We start from the raw sequence: 21955 nt of genomic DNA, 5'->3' as shown, positions 1-21955 counted from the left end.
ACGTTTATACGCGAACATAGGTGGATCTTTGAAAATGTTATTAAAATCCGGCTCATTTTGTAACATTTCCCATCTTTTGATAATAATCTTTTTCACTTCACCGGATACTGTGGAATACTTGGATACAAACACTTGTCGAGTTGTCTGTTTGCGTGGTCGAATTTGTAAGAGACTGTCTTGAATTTAGATGCTTGTTGTTTCGCTGTTTCTATCACTTCTGCCGGGTATCCCCTTTCAAGATACATCTGCTGCTGATGTGAGAAATTCTTCTCAGTGTCTTCTGTGGTTGAACAGATCCTTTTTATCCGCAGAAATTGAGACAATGGTAAGTTTTGTTTTAAGCTATTAGGATGAAAGCTTTGAAAATGGAGCGCACTGTTCACATCTGTTTCTTTTTTTAAAACCTCCGTTTTTATATGACCCACTTCTTTAGTGAGGATCACGTCAAGATAAGAGATTTTGATCGGGTTGATTACATGGGTGAACTGACCAGAGACCTCACCCATTCACCACTTTCGTTTTTTTAACCACTTTTCTTCGGCGTCCACTTTAACTTTGGACTCAACATTTGTTCTACACTATTCGCCGTAGATTTCACTATCTTGTAATCTTTTACTTATTCCATTCCAGTTCTCTTCCATTCTTCCTTAAGATGGCGGCACTTTATGTATCGCCAATGTCAGGGTTTACACTCCCAGTTACCCTTCTTCTATTTTTAGTGCAGCTTCGATATACGCGAGAGCTTCTCACTCTCGCCTTCATCAGTTTCATCTGTTGGTCCTCGAACCAGCAGCCCCGGCAGGTTTTTCCGCCCTTTGGCTTCCAGATTCTTTTTTCGACGAACCGAGCTTGTCAACATCGTTGGTAAGATCTTATCCTTGATCGCGTTTGACAGTTACATGTTAAAGATTGTCTTGAGACGACATCTTAATTGGTTCTTTTTTTAGATCGGATTTTCCGTTTTGAAGAGCTCTTTCACTTCGTCGAACGCTAAGGTACAGGTTCCAGTTAGCTTCTCCTCTTCTTTTTTTCTGTTTCAACTTTCCACACAACTTTATTCAGAAACTTTGTGGTGTTGGTCACTCCTGGTCATTATTCCATCACTAAACTTACCGACTCAGTTTTGTTTTATAACGTGTTTATATTTGGATTTTGACTATATATTTGCAAATTGACGCTCTAATATCATTGTTTTATTCATTCACAAATGTATTGTTTATTTACTAGATACCAAGCCCCTGAAGAAGAGCCTCTCGGCTCGAAATGCATTGGGCATTTACAAAGCAAAGTTCTTAAGATTTGGATTTGTATGAAGTAAAGGATGGACATCTAATGAACTTATTTGCAATGAATAAATTGCGATAATTAATGACAGATTGAATTTTCATCTCATTTTTCACCTAAAGTTGTATTGAGTTTGTTTAAACAAAGAACAGTCTTGTTCATAATACCAGAATTTCCCCAAGGTTTTTACCTGTGAGCAAATGTGCGTAGAGACCAGGGCCCCATAGGCCCCATCATTGGAGTCAACCCATACCTAGCCATCAAAGCTGCCTTCATATGGGGATAAGAATTATAATCATCTGAAGGCAAGCCTAGCAGTGTGTCCCGCCCCTCACTAAGGAACCGTCCTCACAACCCCGCTCCCCAATCCTTCTCAGGGACCCGGTGGGAAGACATGGCTACTTCATAGGCTTTAAACCACTGCCCTATGTCAGCATTTAAAAAAAATTATTTTACCACATCTTTGGTGTATGTACACCCTTGATTCTACTTGCACTGACGGTGTGCTGCCAGCAGAGGGAGCAATTTCTAAACTCTGGCCCTTCAGCTCCAACTCCCTCAAAACCTTTTCATGTTCATACTGTAGCTTTCTTTCTTCTAGGGTTAACTTTCTACTTTGCATTTCAAATTCTAACTGCCCACTTAACGTCAGCTCCAATTCATGCATCCTACACTCTTTTCTATCTGCCAGCTCCTCTGGAGATAGACTTTTACTAGAAACACTGCTACCGGCAGGGGAAGGGGTTCTCCTTCCTCTTGGACTCACTGGCCAATTCAGCTGCTCCTCTGCATTATCATTATCAGTGGCATTCCTTGCTTCTACCCAGGCCCTCAGCGCCTTGTAGAACTCTGCCTTGTTTTTACATCCAGTAGTAGAAACATTAAATTTCCTGCAGAAGAACTTTAGCTGTGATACTTTGTAGCTTTCCAGTTTCTCTTCTTCCCATTCCCATTCATTATCAACAGAGACTATGGATGCTGCTTTTTCCATGGTGGTTAAACTTGGCAGTACTCAAAAATAGAAAGTCCCAAAAAGAAATCTACCAACAAGTATTGGTTGCGTTAAGGTCTGCACTCACTAAGTAGTGTTCACCAATCACTGTACATGAGTCACAAATACAAGTCCAGAATCCTCACCGCTGACCACCAATGTTAGAATCCGGGTTCTCTGGTTGGCACAGGTAGGTACTTGTGACAAGCAGGGGACCTTTCCTCTAGTCAGTGTAAGGGGTTACACTCCTAAAATAACCCCTGCTCACCCTCTAGGTAGCTTGGCGCGAGCAGACAAGGCTCATCTCAGAGCGTTATAGGTTAAGCATTTGTGAACACATACAGTAACCAAGTGACAACACTACAAATGGACACCACACAGGTTTTTATATTAAAAATAAGTATTCTTTATAGAGTTACCACAAGACCATTAAACGACAAAAATACACAATACTGTTACTTTAGATGGTAGAATTTTGCTTAGTTCTCTTAAGTTCTTAAATGCGACACTTTAAGTCAATGTACCTTTTAGATGCGACACGCAGGGCAACGAAAGTGTTGCAACGATGCTGATGCGATGAAGTTTTTGGTGCAAAGAAATAAAGACGTGAAGATCTTCCAGATGCGTTACGCTTCTCCGATGTTGCGAGAAGACTCGACGAGTCAGCTGCAGCGGCGTCACCGTTTACGCGATGCGACAACAGCGGCCTTGGCAGCGGCACTCTTCTCCGACATTTGCGAGACGCTTCCGCTCGATGCGATGTTGCAGCGGCGACACCCCTTTACGCGATGCGACGACAGCAGCTCCGACTGCGGCACGCTTCTCTGTGGATGCGAGGCGCTTTCCTTGATGCGGTGCAATGCGACAGCTACGATGGCTGCGATGGCGACACGCTTCTTCCTCGATGCAAGACTCTTCTCTTGATGCGGTGCGATGCGTCAGCTACGATGGCGACACGCTTCTTCGGCGCTGCGAGACACTTCTTGGATGATGCGAGATGCTTCCGCTCGATGCGATGCTGCAGCGGCGACACACTTTACGAGATGCGACGACAGCAGCTCCGACGGCGGCACGCTTCTCCTCCTTGAGTCGCGCTTCCAGCTCCTTGCGACACGCAGTCCCTCAGAAGGCCAAACAACAGCAGCAGGCACTTCCAAAGAACTTTGGGGAGCTGGGAGGTGAAGTCTGTTGTTCCTGAGACTTCAGCAGGAGGCAAGCTCTATTCCAAGCCCTTGGAGTTCTTTTGAAGCACAAGTTGAAATAAAGTCTTTGTAGTCTTTCTCCTCTACTTCAGCAGCAAGGCAACCACTGCAGGCCAATCCCATAGGTCAGGGAAAGTACTCCTCCTTACAGTTTTCCCGGTTCCTTCTCCTCAGGCAGAGGTTCTTCTTGTCAAGCAGGATCCAATTTCTTGGGAGCAGGGTCCCGATACTTATACCCCTAATTCCTTTGTTCCTCTGGGGTAGAGGGGCCTTTGCCCAGTCCAAACCAGTTCCTGAGCACTTTGTTGACATGACTCTGACTTTCTATTCAGGGTGCAGGGCAGAGACATCAGCCGCTCCACAGGAGGTGGAGCCAGCATTGTGGTGGCAGAGCACAGCGCTATTCAGAGTCCAGGTGCACTCCTCCCACCCATCTGGATGTCAATCTCTCTATTCACCATCAGGCTACCTAGCCCTGCCCCTCTGGGTTTTCCCAGCCCTGTCACTCACACAAACCAGACAGGCGGATACACATCATAGCAGAGGCGGGCTGAAATGGTTAGGCAAGCAAAGACCAACTTTCTAAGAGTGGTATTTGCAAACACAGAATATTAAAATAAACTTTACTAAAAGATGTATTTTATTATTCTGAGTTCAGGCATACTAAACTCGATTTTCTACCATGTTCCCTGGGTCTGTTAGGATCATAGGATCAAACAATTCTAACAGCCCATTCTGGCCTATGGGAACAGGTAGCCTTGCAATAGTGAAAAACGAAAATGGCTGTAATTCACTATTAGGACATGCCACACACATCAGGGCTTGTCCGACCTTATGCTTACAATGCACCCTGCCCTTGGGCCTTCCATAGGGGTGACTAATATGAAGTTAAGGGAAGGTTTAGGGACTGGGAAGTGGGTGCACTTGCCCAGTCAGCATGACAGTACCAGACTGCACGCAGGTTCTGCAATGGCAGACCTTAGACACATTTTACTAGGCCGCTTCTGTCGGTGGCACACCCAGTGCTGCAAGCCCACCAGCAGCATTTGTATTTACAAGCCCTGGGCACTCCTGGTGCTCTTTACTGGGGTCTGACAGGAAACCAAATAAGCCAATCATGGAATCCAACCAACATATACATTTTAAAATAGGGAGCACTTGCACTGTGGCACTGGTTGGCAGTGGCACAATGCTCTGAGCAGCTAACACCAGCAAAACACATGAGGCACAGCGACAAAAAGTGGAAGGGAGACTCACGCCAAGGTGCCAGGTCTAACAGCTATACTTTGGTTTTGACCTGTATAAAGCAATAAAGTTGAACTCTGACCAAACCTCCCATACACAATTCACAAATGCGTACAGAATAGTGCAAACACCACACATAAATTTGTTATAGCTCAGATTTACACATCCCCAGCAGCAACAATCTTAAATTATTTCTATCCATCGGACACAGAGTAGGTCTTCTGCCATATAACCAGTGCAAGCATAGGGTAATACCCTAAGCCCTCACATATGCAACACCATTACGTACTCCCACATCTCATTAAATAAAACATTACTATCACTCAACAACGACAAAGACACAAGAAAAACAACATCATCGCAAAGGAATCAGACTGATCTGCCATGGAACTCTTGGAACCATTTTGAAAGCCACCTCGCAACTGAAAGCTATACATGTCCACACCACATGCTGACATGGGGGCACAACTGCAAGTTTCAGAAGATAGAAGCACTAACAAGCAAAGGAAGAGAAACATTGAAAGACTAAGTAATGGGGGGCATGAGAAGAAAAAGGGTGCGTTTAAGTGTATATAAAATAGTTTGATGCACCAATTCAGTCCGGCATTGGAATAAGATTTATTAAATGTCTTACATTTTGCATAAGTGTCCTACTGCTTCACAAAAACCACTCAGAGAGCGAACCCCAGAGGCTCTTACCATGTTTTACAGTACAGAATCACAACTGAATGGACTCCTGACTTCAGTTTTTTTTAAACTTTAATCATGAAAACCACCTCATCATATATGATTCCAAGAGCATCAACACTAATCTCTGAAGGAGCTAAGTACATGAAAGTGCTTTGCCACAGTAGGTTCTATGAGCAAGTTTAGGTTCCCTCAATTTAACCCTTTTTGTGACAGGAAACCAAGTCTTCTAAGTTCCACCATTATATGCTATTTTCTTTTTTAGCTAATACGATCCTAATAGTTTCATTTCGGACTAAATCAAAACTGAGAGAAAGATTCCATTACTTTATTGTCACAGTGGACACATTATATAAACAGGACATTCAAAATGAAATGTAGAACTAGAGAAAAACACTTCAAATGTTATGGTGAATATGGATAACTGTAGCACCAGTGGCAAGACTTCAATATTTACAAAGATTAAAGGGAACAATGGTAACAAAACAGCAATCTAATTTGAATGTTGTGCATATCATACCTGAAACTGCCTGTTAAGTCAGATGCTCCAGGCCTCAATAAGACCTGAGTTATAAAGTTGGCTACCCGGCTGCAGAAACAAAAAAAACAAAAAAAACACAATGAGAAGAGCAGATTAAAATGTACAGCTTCCTGTAATAACTTGGCACAAATAATATACAGCACTGCTGAGGTACTTTATTGTCCTCTTTTCGCAAGTTATCCAACCCTCCCACTAGGCAGACTAACTTCACCACAAGTTCCCCCATGTAGCATTTAAGTTCCTCCTTGTTTTCAAGTACATCATAGAAGTCGCTACCAGATGCTCCTGTGCAATGAGAAAAGACTGCCATTTTTTTGTTAACACCATCCATTCTCCCCACTACTGCCTCTGAAAGGGCTCACAGCTTTGACATTGAATGAAATAACATTGATCTTCTCTCAGCGAGCACTATGGAGGTTACTGGTTGTGTACAATTGTACTCTCTCAGTCTTTGTAGGCCACCTCCTTATCACCCACGCCAGGATCCTCAATCACAAATTCCTTATGCCCGTTGCGGGACAGCACACTGTGCAGCTTACAAACTGCTTTACTGGGCTTCCATTTGATCATAGCCATTTTTGATGAGTGTAAAGGACGTTACTCACCGCCCCATAGCTGCCAAGGTTTCAAATCGCTGTGTGTGACATTTTCATAATTTCAGTATCATTATGAGTGACATTTCTACGACTATGAGTGACACTTTGTCACAAGCAAAACTAAGGAAAGGAAGACCAGGGAAATACATAATAGACATTACACCCATTTGAGCAACAAGAAACACTAAGAAGATCTTAGAACTTCAGCAAATCACCAGAAATCGAAGGGCAGGAGTGGCACACTCACAGCCTAGGGGTCACAACCCAGCGGCAGCAGGCTGTAATTTATTTAAAAAAAGACACACACTGAGTAACTGAGTTGTATAATAAAAGAGTAAGATGTACAGTCTACTAGTCTTATAAGCAATTAACACATTATTTGTGGCACAAATAATGTTTACTTAGTTTAATTAATACACTTTACCTGCACTCACTCTCTCAGACACTTGTCATGCAGTCTGCAGACTCCTCCTCACAGCAGCTGCTGAGGTGGCGCTGCGGCCCAGTGGGCTGGGGTCAGGTTACATTCAGGCTTCCTCCCGCTCTAATGTGCAGTTACACTGATGCAACCTATATTTGCTGCACTAACTTCACTTACTGACTGTAACAATGGCCTGCCTCCATACCGAGTCACTCTCAGCCGGCGCTGGTGGGCCCGGGATCGAGTGCGGGCAGGATCTCATATTTCTGCATTACAATTGATGGCCGATTTATTACCGGCCGAGGCAGCGGTGAGCAGCTGCTGGCAGGCTGTGCCTTGTCTTGGCACCCAGCACGGACGGTCATCTGCACTAGACTGCGGTTCTTGCAACGAGTTCAGAGGAGCAGTATCGGCACCGCACTCAGTGACTTCTTGGGCAGAAATTTAAAGCGCAGCCGAAACGTATTTCGCTCACTTGCCCGGAGATGGTAGCGGAGCAGGAGGATAGACCTGTGACTCTCCTCTGTCTGTAACTTTATTCTGTTGAACTGCGGCCATGCAGCGCCGGGCGGCAGCGCCAGGACGTCGTGCCTTTGTTATAGGTGCGAGTCATCCCGTCCTCACGAATTTATAACAAACACGCACAGTGCAGTGTCAGTATTTTTACATTGTATCATTGTTGGAAGCTGGAGTCCCAATCCCACACCGCTGTCACCAAATGCGAGACCCGGGACTCCTCACTCAACGTTAGGCCAAGTAAGGACACAGTTTGAGATAGCCCTGCTCACCCCCTTAGTAGCTTGGCACGAGCAGCCAGGCCTATCTCCAAGGCACAAGTGTACAGTATGTGCAACCACACTCACAGCAACCCACTTCTGACACCACAAATGGGCACCACACGAGTTTGATAAAACGAGTATAAACTTTATATAAAAAGATATACGATCAGACCACACAATACAAAAGCCAACATATAATAAAGGGTAATCTTTCCGACTGGCTAGTAGGCTCAAATCCCAACCACCGCTTTCCAAATGCTATGCTGGTCGTAATGCTAGAATCACACGTTGCAATGGACAAACAATAGTGCACTGGGTAACGATACAATCCTGTGCTTGGCAAAGAAGAAATAATAAAATGCGTAACGATACACCCCGGTACCTTGCAAAGGGAGAAATATTGCAATGTGTACCGCTAGAATCATGTACTGCGTAATGAAGGAATAATGCAATGCGTCACACCCCAATCACGTACTTTGCAATGAAGAAATAATGCAATACGCACCACTACAATCATGTACTTTGCAATTAAGGAATAATGCAATGCGGGCCGCTACAATCCTGTACTTTGCAATGGAGAAATAACGCAATGCATAGCGCTACAATCGTGTACTTCGTTATGCAGAAATAACGTGAGGCGTCATAAGACAGTCCGGCAGTTCGTTAGCAGCAATATTGGCAATGTGTATTACGACAATCAGTCTCTTCGATAACAGTTGCCCCCCCCCCCCACACGTATCAACGATGACATAAAGTACAGCTTCTCACTCTGGCTCCAGTACTGCCACTCCTTTGGTCAGTACGGGCCCCAATCTGAGCCGAAGCAAAGGCTCACATCGCCAGAAGGAATGAAAGGCCGGGAGTGTGTCCCTCCGAGCCCGCACCCCACCCAAGTAGTGATCCACGTTACCTGGGGGCGCGACCCTAATCTCCTCTCCTCCTTCAGCGAACTGGGCCTTCCGTGCAGAACTTGCTCAATGGGCCTCAGCGGCTCGGCCTGGTAGCTGAGCTCCTCCGGGGCTGCCGGTCCGGGACTGTTAGGAAGGTCTCAGGCGGCCGCAGGGTACACATACCCCACAAGATTACGCTACTCCGGGTGCACGTTCACCACAGCACCCTCAGAGTCTCCTCTGGCACGAAGCCACACACACAAGGCTGACGGGACTTCACGTCGACTCCGAGTGCACATTCACCAGGCACTCCTTCCTGCGGTCTCAGTTGGCACCAAGACATGCACACCACGCTGCAGAGACTCACTTTCTTACGGTGCACACGATGATCAGCCGTTCATCTCCACAGTACCAGGTTGCACAAAAGCACGCACACTGCTTCACTGAGACTTATTCCAACTCCGGTGCCCCGATATCCAGGCGCTCTTCAGCAATGCCTTCAGCCGCACCACGACACGCTCACCATGTCCGAGCCTCACTTCTCCTCCGGTGCACTTGATGTCCAGGCGCTCTTCACCAGCGCCTCCGGTGCACCCCGACACGCACCCTGCACGTCCGAGACTCACTCCACTTCCGATGCACACGTTGACCAGGCGCTCCTCACCAACGCCTCCTGTGCACCACGACACGCACCCAGCGCGTCAGATTCTCACTTCTCCTCCGTGTGTCCAAGATCACAGGGCAAACCTTCCAAGGGTCTCAAGTTGCCACAACACGCGCCCACCGCATCGCTTGAAACTTCTCCGAAAACATTTATGTTCCTGTGTTTCCAAACAGGGAACCAGCTCACCTCGGGCCCTTGGGGTAACAAGACACAGCACAAAGCACAGTCTTCTTCAAGCAGAGGGACCCAGCGCACCAAGCACAGTCCCAACAGCCTCTTTCTTGGTTAAAACAGCAAACTGCAGACCAGCCCCAGTTCACGAAGCAAGGGTCGGTCCTTCCCAGCAGTCTCTCCAGTTGTTCCTTCCTTAGCAGAGGTTCCTCTTGACCAAGAAATGGGTCCAACCCTTTTCAGTCTCAATCCATTTCTATTCCAACATTCAGGGGTCTCAGCTCTCATAGTTACACCCCTAAATGTCTTTGAAGTTCGTTGTGCTCAGGGGTCCCTGACCCCTGCCTAAATCAGTTCTAGGTGTCTCCCTCCCAGTGACACCTTTCTCCCTTTGATACTGGGGGTCTGGATCCTTAAACACTCAGCAGGAGACGGGTCAATTGTTTCATAGCAGCAACCCAGGCCTCTTCACCTCCCGGGCTTCTCCTCCCCCTACTCTCCAGATGCCGGTCAGCCTGGTGCCATCTCAACCCCTCCCTGGGTCAAGACTTTCCCCAGCTCCTCTCACCGCTCAGATCCAGACAGTTAATCCACATTCAGCAGAGACACAGAAATGCTCAAAGCACAAAACTCAGCCACTTTCTAAAAGAGTGGTTTCTGAACACACAGTGACAAAACCACTTTCATAGAAAAATGTGTCATGACACTGAGTGCATACATACTAAACTTCACTTCTCCATTTTAAACCTATGGGAAACTAGGCTAACAAACACAATACCCAGCCTTCCCCATTCTGTCCTATGGGCAGGATGGTCTTTCACCAGTGAAAAACGAAATTGAGTGTTTTTCACTGCCAGGACATAGCACACACCTCAGTATACGTCCTGCCTTTTACTTATACTGCACCCTACCCAGGGGTTACCCGGGACCTACCACTGTGTACGCAAAAGGGAAAGTAAGGCCTGACAAGTGGTTGCACTTGTCAGGACAACATGCTAACTTAGCAAACTGCACGCATGCCCTACACTGCAGGCCTGAGTTCCCTTCTCCGCACACCTTTGCATTACTAGCCCTGGCACACACAGTGCACATCACTAGGGACTTTACTAGTAAGGCAAACATACCAATCATGGCCAGCCAATTACCATTACACTTTACACAGGGAACACTTGTACTTTGACACTGATCAGCAGTGGAAAAGTACCCAAAGCATCTAAATTGGCAACTCTAAGTCAGGAAAACAGACTAGGGGGAAAGCAAAAAGTTTAGGGAACTTTAGCCAAAAAGGCCAAGTCTTACAATCACAGTACCAGCTAGTGCCGCGGACTCTGTGCCAGTCCCCAAGCATGCCGGGAGCAGCACCCTCGGCACGCTGCCTCTCCAGCTTAGTTTCAGTCTTAATATGGTGCATAAATACTAGAGCTCCAGCTTTACAGCTAAGGTGGCTCTATTATGCGTGACTTTTGTATTTCAGTGCGGTGGTGCGGAGCACCACACTGAAATGCGTCAGTATCACGCCTGATGCGTGATACTTGGCAGGACTGCAGCCCTTCCTTTGACCCCACTCACTGGAGTTAAACTTCCTGTCATGGCTGCCACCTGCTAGCGTATCCTATTGTACTGTAGCACCATAGCCCTTTACAAGTATATGGTGCTAAAAATATAAAATAAGGACTGCATTTTACATTGCTGCAAATATCGCTCCATGAAGTTTATAACTCCACAGCCATGACAGAAATACAATATTTCTATCATGCTGACAATGTTTAGCTTTGCAAGGGTCTCCCCCTCAGGTAAATTTATTCAAAAATCTATTTCTATGGATTTATGGTGGATTAAGGTACTAAAGACTATTCAGCTGATTTTGGGGTCAAAAATGGACCTGTGAAAATGTGTGGCTGCCCTCGAATTTTAAACGGTCACACAAAAATAAGTGGCACAGCGACTACTTTTCTAAACTCCGGTGATATCCGAGGATATAACGTCTTTTGCATGAGTTCAGATACAGTTAAGTAGTAGCATATTACCAGATTCTTTTGGACGTTTGAGAAAAACACTTTTTTAGTAAATAGTAATTCTCCTTCTATGGGAAGAAGCTATATTTAAGTGGCTAAAAATGTATTTGTTACTTTTTTTCATTAGTATTTAGCTGATGTAACCAATTAATTATTTAAAGCTCTACATTTACTTTAATGGAAAGATGCAGACTACCTCCTAGTGGCACATAGTAAGAAATTGCAAATCCACGGTTTGAAGCTCAGCTTTAGCAAAGCAAACTCAACATACTCAATACTTAAGAGACACAAAAAACGTTTGGTGAATTGGCCCTTCATTGGCTTTTGGTGTGACCTGAAAAGAAAATGTTCTGGTTTAACAATATTGCTTTTTGTGGCACTGTTATCTTATCAGCCATCTCATTTGAGCCTCACAGTTCTAAAACTGCATCGCCTTCTTTTCTGGATATACATAAACAAGTACTGACAAACCCAATGGGTTATGGTTTGAACACTGAGGCACTTCACATACGGACACAGACCACTGTACTTATAGACACATATTAGCGATTAGTCTAACAGGCATACATGCATCTTTGCACACCAACAATCCAATCACAATGCACACAGATCAATATCTGCCCCACCTTCATTCAGCCCATCCTTACAGAACTATGACCAACTCCCTCTTCTTGATGATCCGGTTCAGTCTTCAATCCCCCTCTTAGCTAAGTGGGACCCCATTTCTATGCCCGTTCTCCAGAAACTGTTGGCGGAGATCAAATCTGGTTCTCCCCTTGATCCCATGCCCCCACAGATTTTTTGTTCTCTAGCCCCTGCCTCACTTGACTGCATTTTGGCTCTTCTGAATGCTTCTCTCACCGAAGCCACTGTTCCTAACGTCTGGAAACATGCGATGGTCGCTGCACTTTTGAAAAAAGCTAATGCAGACCCTAGTAATCCAGCCAACTTCCGACCGATCTCCTTACTTCCCGGCCTCTCGAAGGTGCTAGAGAAGCACGTTAATCGTCAGCTAACTAGTCACATTGAGTCGCGAACGTTCTCCACTTCTCCCAATCTGGTTTTCGGACGGGCTTTTCCACTGAGTCCACCCTTTTGGGAGTTACGGAGACAATCAGACGTCAGGTGGATGGAGGAGAGACGGTGGCACTCATCCTTTTGGATTTGAGTGCCGCTTTTGACACCGTCTCCCATACCATCCTCCTTTCTGCCCTGAGGTCTGTTGGAATCTCTGGCTCCGCACTTGCGTGGATCTCCAGTTTTCTCTCGGACCGCACCTTTCAGGTTTTTTCTCCTTCTTCGGTGTCTTCTGTTCATAATATTCCGCACGGTGTCCCCCAGGGCTCTATTCTTAGTCCCCTGTTTTTCAATCTTTACATTAGACCTCTTGCTTTTCTTGCTGCACAGTCTGGACTATCTATTTTTTCGTATGCAGATGATACTCAAATCATCTTCTCTCTCTCTGCTAACCAACACTCCCCCTGTTCTTCTCTCAGCTTAGGGCTTACGAACATCGCCAATTGGATGACGACCAACAAATTGAAGCTGAATGGAGATAAAACGGAGTTGCTCCTGTTTGGGCCTGACTCCGCTCTCTGGGGCCCTCAACATTGGCCTCAGCAAATGGGTCCTCTGCCGGTCCCGGCAACTACAGCTCGCAATCTCGGGGCCTCTTTGACAATCAGCTATCCATGAGACAACATGTGATTAAAGTTGCAGCCACCTGTACTACTATTATCAGGTGGCTGAGGAAGATTACGTGGATGCTTCCTCAAGACACCCAGAAGCTTGTGGTCCAGGCCTTAGTTACATCTCGGCTGGACTACGGTAATGTTTTACTTCTGGGCGCTTGCAAAGAGGTCTCCCGGAAACTCCAATTGGTGCAAAACATGGCTGCCCGACTACTGAGCAATTTGCCCAGATCTGCACCTGCTTCCTCTGCTCTGCGCAGCCTGCATTGGCTACGCATAGAATCTAGATCTAAATTCAAAGCTTTATGCTTTATGCATCGCATTAAAGCAGGTAAATCTCCCCATTACCTATCCACTTTAGTCCACCAATACTGTCCTTCGCGTACTCTCAGATCCTCCTCTTAATGTAGATTCGCTATCCCTCGTTTTAAGCGCACCAGAATTGGTGGGCGCTCTTTTTCGTATTTGGCGCCCTCACTCTGGAACTCGCTTCCTATTCCTCTGCGGTCTGAAAAGTGCTATCTTAAGTTCCGCAAAGGAGTGAAAACCTGGTTGTTCTCCTTATAACTCTCTCTTTGTACCCTTGCCTGCTCTTCATTGCTATGCTTCAGCGCCGGGAAACCTACGGGTAGCTGTGCGCTTAATAAATCTATATATAATAATAATAATATAATAATAATAGTAATACTTTACCTTGTGCAGGAAGAGGCAAAGGCAAAAATGCATATGGGGTGCACAAATAAATGTGTTGGAAAGCATTTCTGATTGACTTTGCGTGGGTAGGAGGTCGAGCAATGGGTGAGGCGCTGCAATGGAGGGGGGAGAAATGGGCAATGATCCTTCAGGGCGAGTAAAGCGCCATGGAGAATGCACCTCTGAAGCAGGTGGTGATGCACATTGAATGGGGGTGGGTGGAGGGAAGTACCACTGGGTGATACTCAAGGTAGGAGGTGGGTTTGATATGGGGGGGTTGTGGATGGGAGACCACTGAACGATTCACAACATAGGGAAAGCTCTTCGGGATGACCCTTCGGATACAGGGGGTGGCACTGGGTGATGCAACTCGGGATAGCAGGAGGGGGGAAACACTGGCTGATGTGCAGGTCAAGGGCACACGGTAGTGTGTTGTTCCGAGACATAGAGTAGTAGTACTGTGTAGGAGCTGACATCTGGTGGTGCAAAATGGAACCCCCATGATGATATACAGGAGAGGGAAGCATTGATCTGTATGTGTGCGACGTTTAGATAATACTATATTTTTTGGCCATCAGTGTTTTGCAGTTCACCAGAGTGGACTTAACACAGTGCTGTTATATGTTTAGTTCAAAAGAGGAGAACAGAAGTGAAGAAAGTGTCTTGTTTTACTGATTAAAGATTATTATTTATGTACCACAATGCCAGAGGAAAATATAATGCACTTAAAGGATGTTACAAAAAAATCCTATGTGCAAAGAAATTTTTATCTAAGCAAAAGGTAATACAAGTTTTTGCAAAATGCATCTGTAATGGACAGGTTTTTGGTCAGAACCCAAGCTTAGTGCAGAAGTATAAAAATGGAAATGTTTCCCCTTCTTCAAAGGAGAGCTGCGGGTGAAAAATTACCAACCTTATAAGTTTTCTTTTCAAGTCCCAGCCATAGACTCCACCATTTCCTTTGTAACGAGTCCCGGATACAATGTCGAGGCTACCTTCTTTTTGTATACTAAAACGAAGATAGCATTCAAGTAATCATTGTGTAACTCCATCAGTGAAGCAAAAGTTAGAGAGGAAGGTTTTGATAAGCAAGGAAAAATACATTGCAAGGAAATACAGCTTTAGTAGATGGGAGGCACATATGCGAGGCATACAACCGTAATTATGCCTTTCTGATACAAATATTAACTCTCCCTAATTTAGCAACATCTCTGTGGCCTGCTGTCAATTAAAGCAGTGGTTGCATTTTAGGTGTTTTTTTAAAAACAAAGTTTGTGATGGTTTTTACCCAGGACCCATTAGAATATTTAACAGAGTAGGAAAAGTACAGCATTACAAAGGAGAAGAATAATCTTGGGTGAGGAGGAGGAGGAAGCAGTGTGATGACCTAGAATGACTACTGATAAGATAGTTTTGTGAATTAAGGTACATACACTAAGAGTTTTACCATTCAGAAATAGTAATAAACATTATTTGCAGCAATTAAAGGCTAAATTGTGTAAACAGAACCTTTGTACAATGTTACAAACATCACTTTTAAAAGGAGACATAATTCAGACAAACAAGGAAGACGCTCATCTCTCGCTCCTGATTTAGTCCTTAGACATTTTCCTGTTCATTAAATTTTTGATCGCTTGGTTTACACTGCAAGGAATTTGATTACAGTAAAGAAACTGTGTGCATTTTTAGGACGAAAACTCTCGCTAGCGTAAATTAAAGAAGGCCAATACCTCCTTTTTTATTTGGAAATAGCTTCTTAATGTCAAATTCCAGGATAAACTCTTTAGAAATCTACATACCTGATGAATTCTGGAATAAATTTTGGCTGAAATGGAAAGAAAGAAATATTAAGCAGTTAAAATTAATTTCAATCATAAGCATCAAAGTCCAATGAAACTTAGCTTACATGATGGGATAGGTCGGCATCCATGATAATAATGAAGTTCCCAGTCGCATGCTGCATTCCATGGACGTAAGCAGTGCCTACGGTGAAGAAACAAAGAGTCTCTGAACAGGAAATTCCCCAGAGAGGAAGACCTTTAAACCAACAGAGCACACGCATGCTCTGGTTCTAGAGTCCCATGAGTTTTTTCGAACTAACAAGTAACGCAGTTTTCCTTTTGCTATAGAGAAAACAAAAAAATCAAGTTATTTATACCTAAACTAACAATAGTTTTGCTTTAGCCCCTAAATGCAAATCGGTCATCTTGAATCAGGACAAAAGACCTACATTTTGTGAAAGGAATCAATGGCTCTCAAGGCAAACAAGCATTTGCAATGTCTGGACGGACGACAAGGCACGAACGGTGGGGCGAGAAGGCATCGGACTGCGGGAGGGGGTGGGGCACGGGAAGAAAGTAGTTTGTGCAGTAAAAGGGCCAGTAGCCATGGAAGGACACAAATGACGACATGGCTGTCATAAGGAGGGACTAACAAGCCTACAACCAATCGGAAGGCAGCATTTAAGACACAAGCCAATGAAAATGATGGTCGGAGAGTGGGCGGAGCTTCCTCGAAGCTTCCACACGATACTGAATACTGCATGCCTCGCAAAGCGAGCAGCGCCTGCGCTGTAACGCTAGGCTCGACCTAAAAATGTGGGAGCTAATCCAAACAAAAATGCACACATAAAATCAAAAATAAGTCACATAACTATCAAAAGTAGCCTGAACTAATATTGCTTTATTTGGAAGAATTTTCAAATACGAGCGCCCTCGCTCCTCATCCTAAGAACTTCCTCTCACCTCGCTTACCTCAATCACAATCAAGATCAAGTGTAGGAGTTTGAAATATAAGGGACTAGTGATAACAAAAACACTGGTCCACCACTGAACCAATTGTGTTTTCCTGCTGATGAATTGACAATTATTAATACTCTTTTCAACAGCCCCTTCAAATGCAGCATTTTCAGAGTCACGTAATGAAATTCTTTGTATGGTTATTTTCATTATCGAGGATGCTTTATTGTCCCTCAGGAGATGAAATTTGTCTACACCCAGAGGAAATTGTCCTGGTCCTGTATATTACTCCTGATTTACCCAAGAACGAACAGTAACTACAGTTGTAAGAAAACAGCACAGTAAGCCAACTAAAAAGAAAAAGGAAAAAAACTGAATTTGACAAGACATTGGAGACCCTAATGAACTCAAGAAGTGATAGTAAAAGGTTATACTAAAATATTGCACTAGGTGTAGCACATTGGCCCATGAAATATATACTAGAGATTCCATGGCATAACATGATTTTTCTAGTTGGATAAAGAGCTAGTGGTCACTTCAGTTACAACTAGAAAAGTCAGCAAAAGAATATTCCCACCTTTAACCCTACTTCTAGAACGTAATGCTAAAGACATACAAGGTAGGATAAGGATCCCAGCTCGGACCGGCTGCCACCTGATTTCTATGAAGTACAGACAATATACAGGGTCATATATGATCAAGATGGGTAATGTGGTATTACCTAGGGTAGCAAAGTTTTGGGTTCTTGGAAGTGGGCACAATTGCTACATTATACAACAAGCATTGGCATAGCCAGTGTGTCTCGCCTTAGGAACCTTTTAAGTGTTTAGCCATGCAGCACTTTATCCTGGGTGCTGTGCCCTGTAAGCTATCTAAGGAGGAGTGAAGCCTTGGAGTGGGGACCAGGGAAGTAACAACGAGCAAGTAGCAGGGAGGGTGGTGGGCAGGGTATGCAATTTCAATGGGAAAGAAATGATGCGGGTGTTGGGGGTTGGAGGAGGACGAGCAGTGACAATGGGGAATCAACAAGTGCGGAGAGAAAATGAGGAGCAAGGGTGGGGGTACTGAGGTACGTTGAAAAAAGAAGGTCTGTGAACCCAGGAACAACAAAATGTAGAAACCTAGATACCTAGGCTTTAATACTGAAATGCTGATTTTTAAATGTACCCTGGTCAGTGCTTTTTTTATTTAATGTATTTCTTTAAAATCACATCAGCTCCCTGTTGTTATATGGCCATTAGGGTCATTGTCGACATTGCTAAGTTAGCATGAGCTCTGCTGCCATGATCCTGCTTTTGCGCACGTTACTACATGACTTTATTTTGCAAGACTCTGTGCCTTTCACATGGGAACGGTCTGCTTTTCGCGTTCTCTGCTAGCTCCTGGAGTTTAATCTGAACACGATGTGCAAGGACGATAAAAATGCCCCTTGTTTTTCTCTTCTGGTCAGTCCCTAGCACCTAGCCAAAACATACTAAACACAGCTGCACTGCTGGAAACTCATGCTTTGATATTAAGGGGATGCATGTTGTTTAAACAAACACTTGGAGAGAGACATTTCCAGGGAGAAGAGCTATGCTGTTCCTATGATGTAAAACTTCTATCTAGGCACTAAGGTACGGGGTCTGCTGACAAAGCCCAGAGATCTTCCTTTATATAATAAAACTCAACCTTACCAAGGGGAGGGTGGTTAGGCCTTATAGTCCTTTTTCCACTCTCTGTATATGATGACATCCCCCTTTATTTTCTATGGAATTGTAACAATGCGGATTGTTCTGAGCATATGCATTTCGCTGCTGGTAGTGGCTCGTATACTGCATTATAGAGCACAATAGTTAAAATAAACACTTTAAACTATACAGTGACTCTGACAATCCATATTAAGTATGAGTGAGTGAGTGAAAGGGTGTGTCTTGCTACCGCGATTCCTGAGCGAGTCGGAAGTGTTGTGTTCTGGGTTGTCTAATCATTTGTAGCTTCGTGATTATGTAGGAGAACGAATGAGACACTATAGCTAGTCGGTTTGGGGATTTTGGGCACTAAGGTGGTAGGAAGGTACAACTCCTATTCACCGAAGTCCTGTTTTCCTGCGCATAGTTCTGTGTATGTGCAGAATCCCCACAACACTGCAAGCTTTTAGATTTGGCGTATCAGTACTTTACCCAATTCGCTGGTTCATGTATTACATGTCCATGGTCAATTTTTGTTACAACTTTAAACTTTTGTGGTTGCATATTACACAATCACATGCACTGGGTAAAGTTGTAAGCTTTGAGAAAGGCTTGGGAAGAGAAAGAGAGGAATGGGGTAAGCGTACAAGGTCAAGAGGAATGTGGTGAGAAGTGTTACACACCAGCAACATAAAGAAAAAAAATGCATGAATATGCATGTAAAAATTGTTCAATGTCTGGATGAACAGTAAACCTCCTTTTGTCCTCTGTATACGTTTCTTGAGCCCTAATACTACTTATTCTGGTGGTGTCAAGCAGCAGACAGTCCTGCCTGTCTTAATAATGAATCAACTGCATTAACACTAAAAATTATTAAAAAAGAAAACAGAAATCCATTTACACAAGCACACACGTATATACACAGAAAAATGTAGACATGCACACAGAACACGCCTACAGACACACAGAAAACAAGCATTTGCAATGCAATAGGTCTCGCATATACGCGAGTCTGAGCTATTGACATTGCAAATAACAATGCCTTATGTTTTTTTCGTTTTTAAAACATAAATAAAAGGCATTGTCATTTACAATGCCAATAGCTTAAACTCGTGTAAATGCGAGACCTATTGCATTGCAAATGCTTGTTTAAGACTTGTGCCCTTGCCCTGAGCATATTTATAACTACTGTGTGATTCTGCTGCACAAAATAAATATGAGATGAAGTCATATTGTGTTGCGTGCAGTTATGCGACAAATGGGATGTTGTGGTTAGTATAGTGCTGATATGGCCAGTCCCCCCTTCGCTTAGCAGTAATTGGTGGCGCTGCACAAAATAATCAGTCCACACAATGTTTGTTGGAAAACAGTTTGCTACAGGTTTATTTCATACAAGAAGTATGCCAACATTCGATAAATCGGTAGAACCTGGTTGTCCTCGAGGGAAGCACCACGTCAGACTTTCAGCGCGACCAATAAATATGTAAATAGCCTTCACTCGGTATCAGTTGTTTAGGGCTGTACCTCATGAATATTCACTGTGGAAATCCTGCACGTGAGACCGCGTTCACCCTCAAGGACCTTGAGTGAGTGCCGTGCACTCGACCTTGCTAAATGGCCCTCTCCAACCCCCGTCTGCGGGACAAGGCAAGTATCCTTCCATTTTTCTTTAAAAAAAAATTGCGCTCCTAAAAATGCCCCTAAGAATTTTGCGCCCCGGGCAACCACCCGTGTGACCCCTGCCCACGCTACGCCACTGCGTAGTCGTGATGAATGTCACCGTAGGTTTTCACTATGTAATTGATGAATGTTCTATAGGGCATTCTTATGAGATAACTGCCTGCCAACTAAATTATGCCTCCTGAGTGAAGGGCATGTACCTCAGAAAACATTTATTATCTGTATGAGAACACCCTCAGAGGTATCATAAGACTTTCGAAAACTCTTTTTGAGGCTGTAGTTTCGGAACAGTGAATATGAACTCTGTGTCGTTGCCTAATGGAGTTGGTGAGCACTGCCCGAATACAGACGTCATGGTGTGACATCATACTGAACGCCTTGAGGTGAGAACATTGGTGGGATGAGCTTTGCCACTGCAGCCACTCACATTTCCACTAGCCGTTGCAGCATTGGTACCTCCCATACGTCAGAATAATCTAAAGTTCGGTTTCCTATCAGCGCATGACCCTTTCTCGCTGAGCTTATTGTCAGGCACAACTTTTACATATATACTTGTTTCCGGGTGTTTTTTTTCCGACCGAAACACACTCTTACAGTTGTATTAATGGGGCTGCCCAATGCAATCTGCAGCTGCGGGTACCGCATTAAGTATATTGGCACTACCACAAGTGGCCACATGAGGGCAACAGAATGTAACACTTAGCCTAAAAAAAAATCCTGTTGATGAAAGAAAGGCACATCTTAAGGGTAAAATATATTTCTGCTTAGGGTTCCAAAAGATCTCAACAGAACTACTGTGACTGGGCACATTCTATGAGACGAACCAGAGCCTCGAGAATACCGTCATTAGATAGGTTTGTGAAGGACGGGCTGTGGGTCTTTAACGAGAACAGGACACCTCGAGCCTTCACAATGCATGCCTGAGATACGTATGGCTGTGCTTGCCCACTTCTGAGCTCTGTAACAGAGACCTTCTTCCACAAAGAGAAACCTTTAAGCTGTGAGACAATCATGCATGATCCGCAGATAACAAGACAAGCCCGGCGGAGCGTGGCGCACGCGCTTGGCGGGGGAGCGCATTCCAGGCGGGGGAGCTGACCCTTTGAAGTGCTCCTAAAAAGCAGATTGCATGGCGGCACGATGCGCGTGATTGTGCGCGTGCTAGCCACGCAATCCGCTTTTTGGGAGCACTTTTTAACCCCCTTACAATAGTCTCGCTTTGCAATCGCTTACGCGATAGCAAGGCGAGGCCTAAAAACATACACACAGCTAAATATACAGAAATATTTGCATAAACACTAACAAGGCATAAAAAGACGGAGGCATGGACATATACAACCATATAAAACCACAGGAAAAGGGGGATATTTTTTAACTAAATGTCCCAGTGTAAATGTTTATTGCAATGATTGAACACACATTAAAAATATATTCATTTGGTTTCGATTTTATGGGAACTATTACTTTTGCAAGTGGATTATATGTAATCGACTTTCATCCTTTGGGGCTGGTATACGCTATATAAAACTACAAATAAATAAGGGAATGCCAGAGAAAGAAATATTATTTGCTCTAAGAGTATATTAACCCCTTCCTAACTCACGAAAAATCGGTGCCTACTGATGGAGAACTCCAATCCAATGTTTTTTATTTTTGTTTAAACCAGTAGTTTACCTCTCATGTTGTAAATGCCAGCTCCCAAGTCTTCCACAGTCTTCATACATAGACAGCTGCACAGCCCTTTCCTTTCAGAAATAAATACATTGTAACGCAGTGAGCTGAGGCCATTGGGGGCTGAGGTGAAGGGGCAGTTATGACCGTGTTAAAGGATGAGCTCTGCTGTGAAAAAACACAAGCCTGCAGAGCGTCCCCCGGCAGACGCCCGCACCCTCCTGGGGTCCCAGAGCCCGAGCGAGGAAACAAAGATTACAAAATAAATGCATGTAGCCACTGAAACAAGAAGCACGAGGGTGGTGGAGGGCGGGTCAAGCTGCAGT

At 44.4% G+C, this 21955-nt stretch overlaps 1 protein-coding gene across 1 annotated transcript in view; it reads right to left on the bottom strand.

Moving 5' to 3' along the window:
• Nucleotides 1–21955, bottom strand: part of DPM1 (dolichyl-phosphate mannosyltransferase subunit 1, catalytic) — a 96693-nt gene that overhangs the window by 23850 nt on the left and 50888 nt on the right. The window contains exons 4-7 of the mRNA XM_085619144.1: nt 15777–15853; nt 15670–15695; nt 14784–14879; nt 5930–5998 (exon numbers count right to left, since the gene is read on the bottom strand). Of these exons, the coding sequence (XP_085475270.1) occupies nt 5930–5998; nt 14784–14879; nt 15670–15695; nt 15777–15853 (268 nt within the window). The remainder of the gene's footprint in view (nt 1–5929; nt 5999–14783; nt 14880–15669; nt 15696–15776; nt 15854–21955) is intronic.

The sequence above is a fragment of the Triturus cristatus genome, chromosome 7 (genome assembly GCF_964204655.1).
Source record: "Triturus cristatus chromosome 7, aTriCri1.1, whole genome shotgun sequence".
Classification (NCBI taxonomy): domain Eukaryota; kingdom Metazoa; phylum Chordata; class Amphibia; order Caudata; family Salamandridae; genus Triturus; species Triturus cristatus.
The sequence above is the reverse complement of the archived record's forward strand: the minus strand, read 5'-3'. Positions and strand labels throughout refer to the sequence as shown.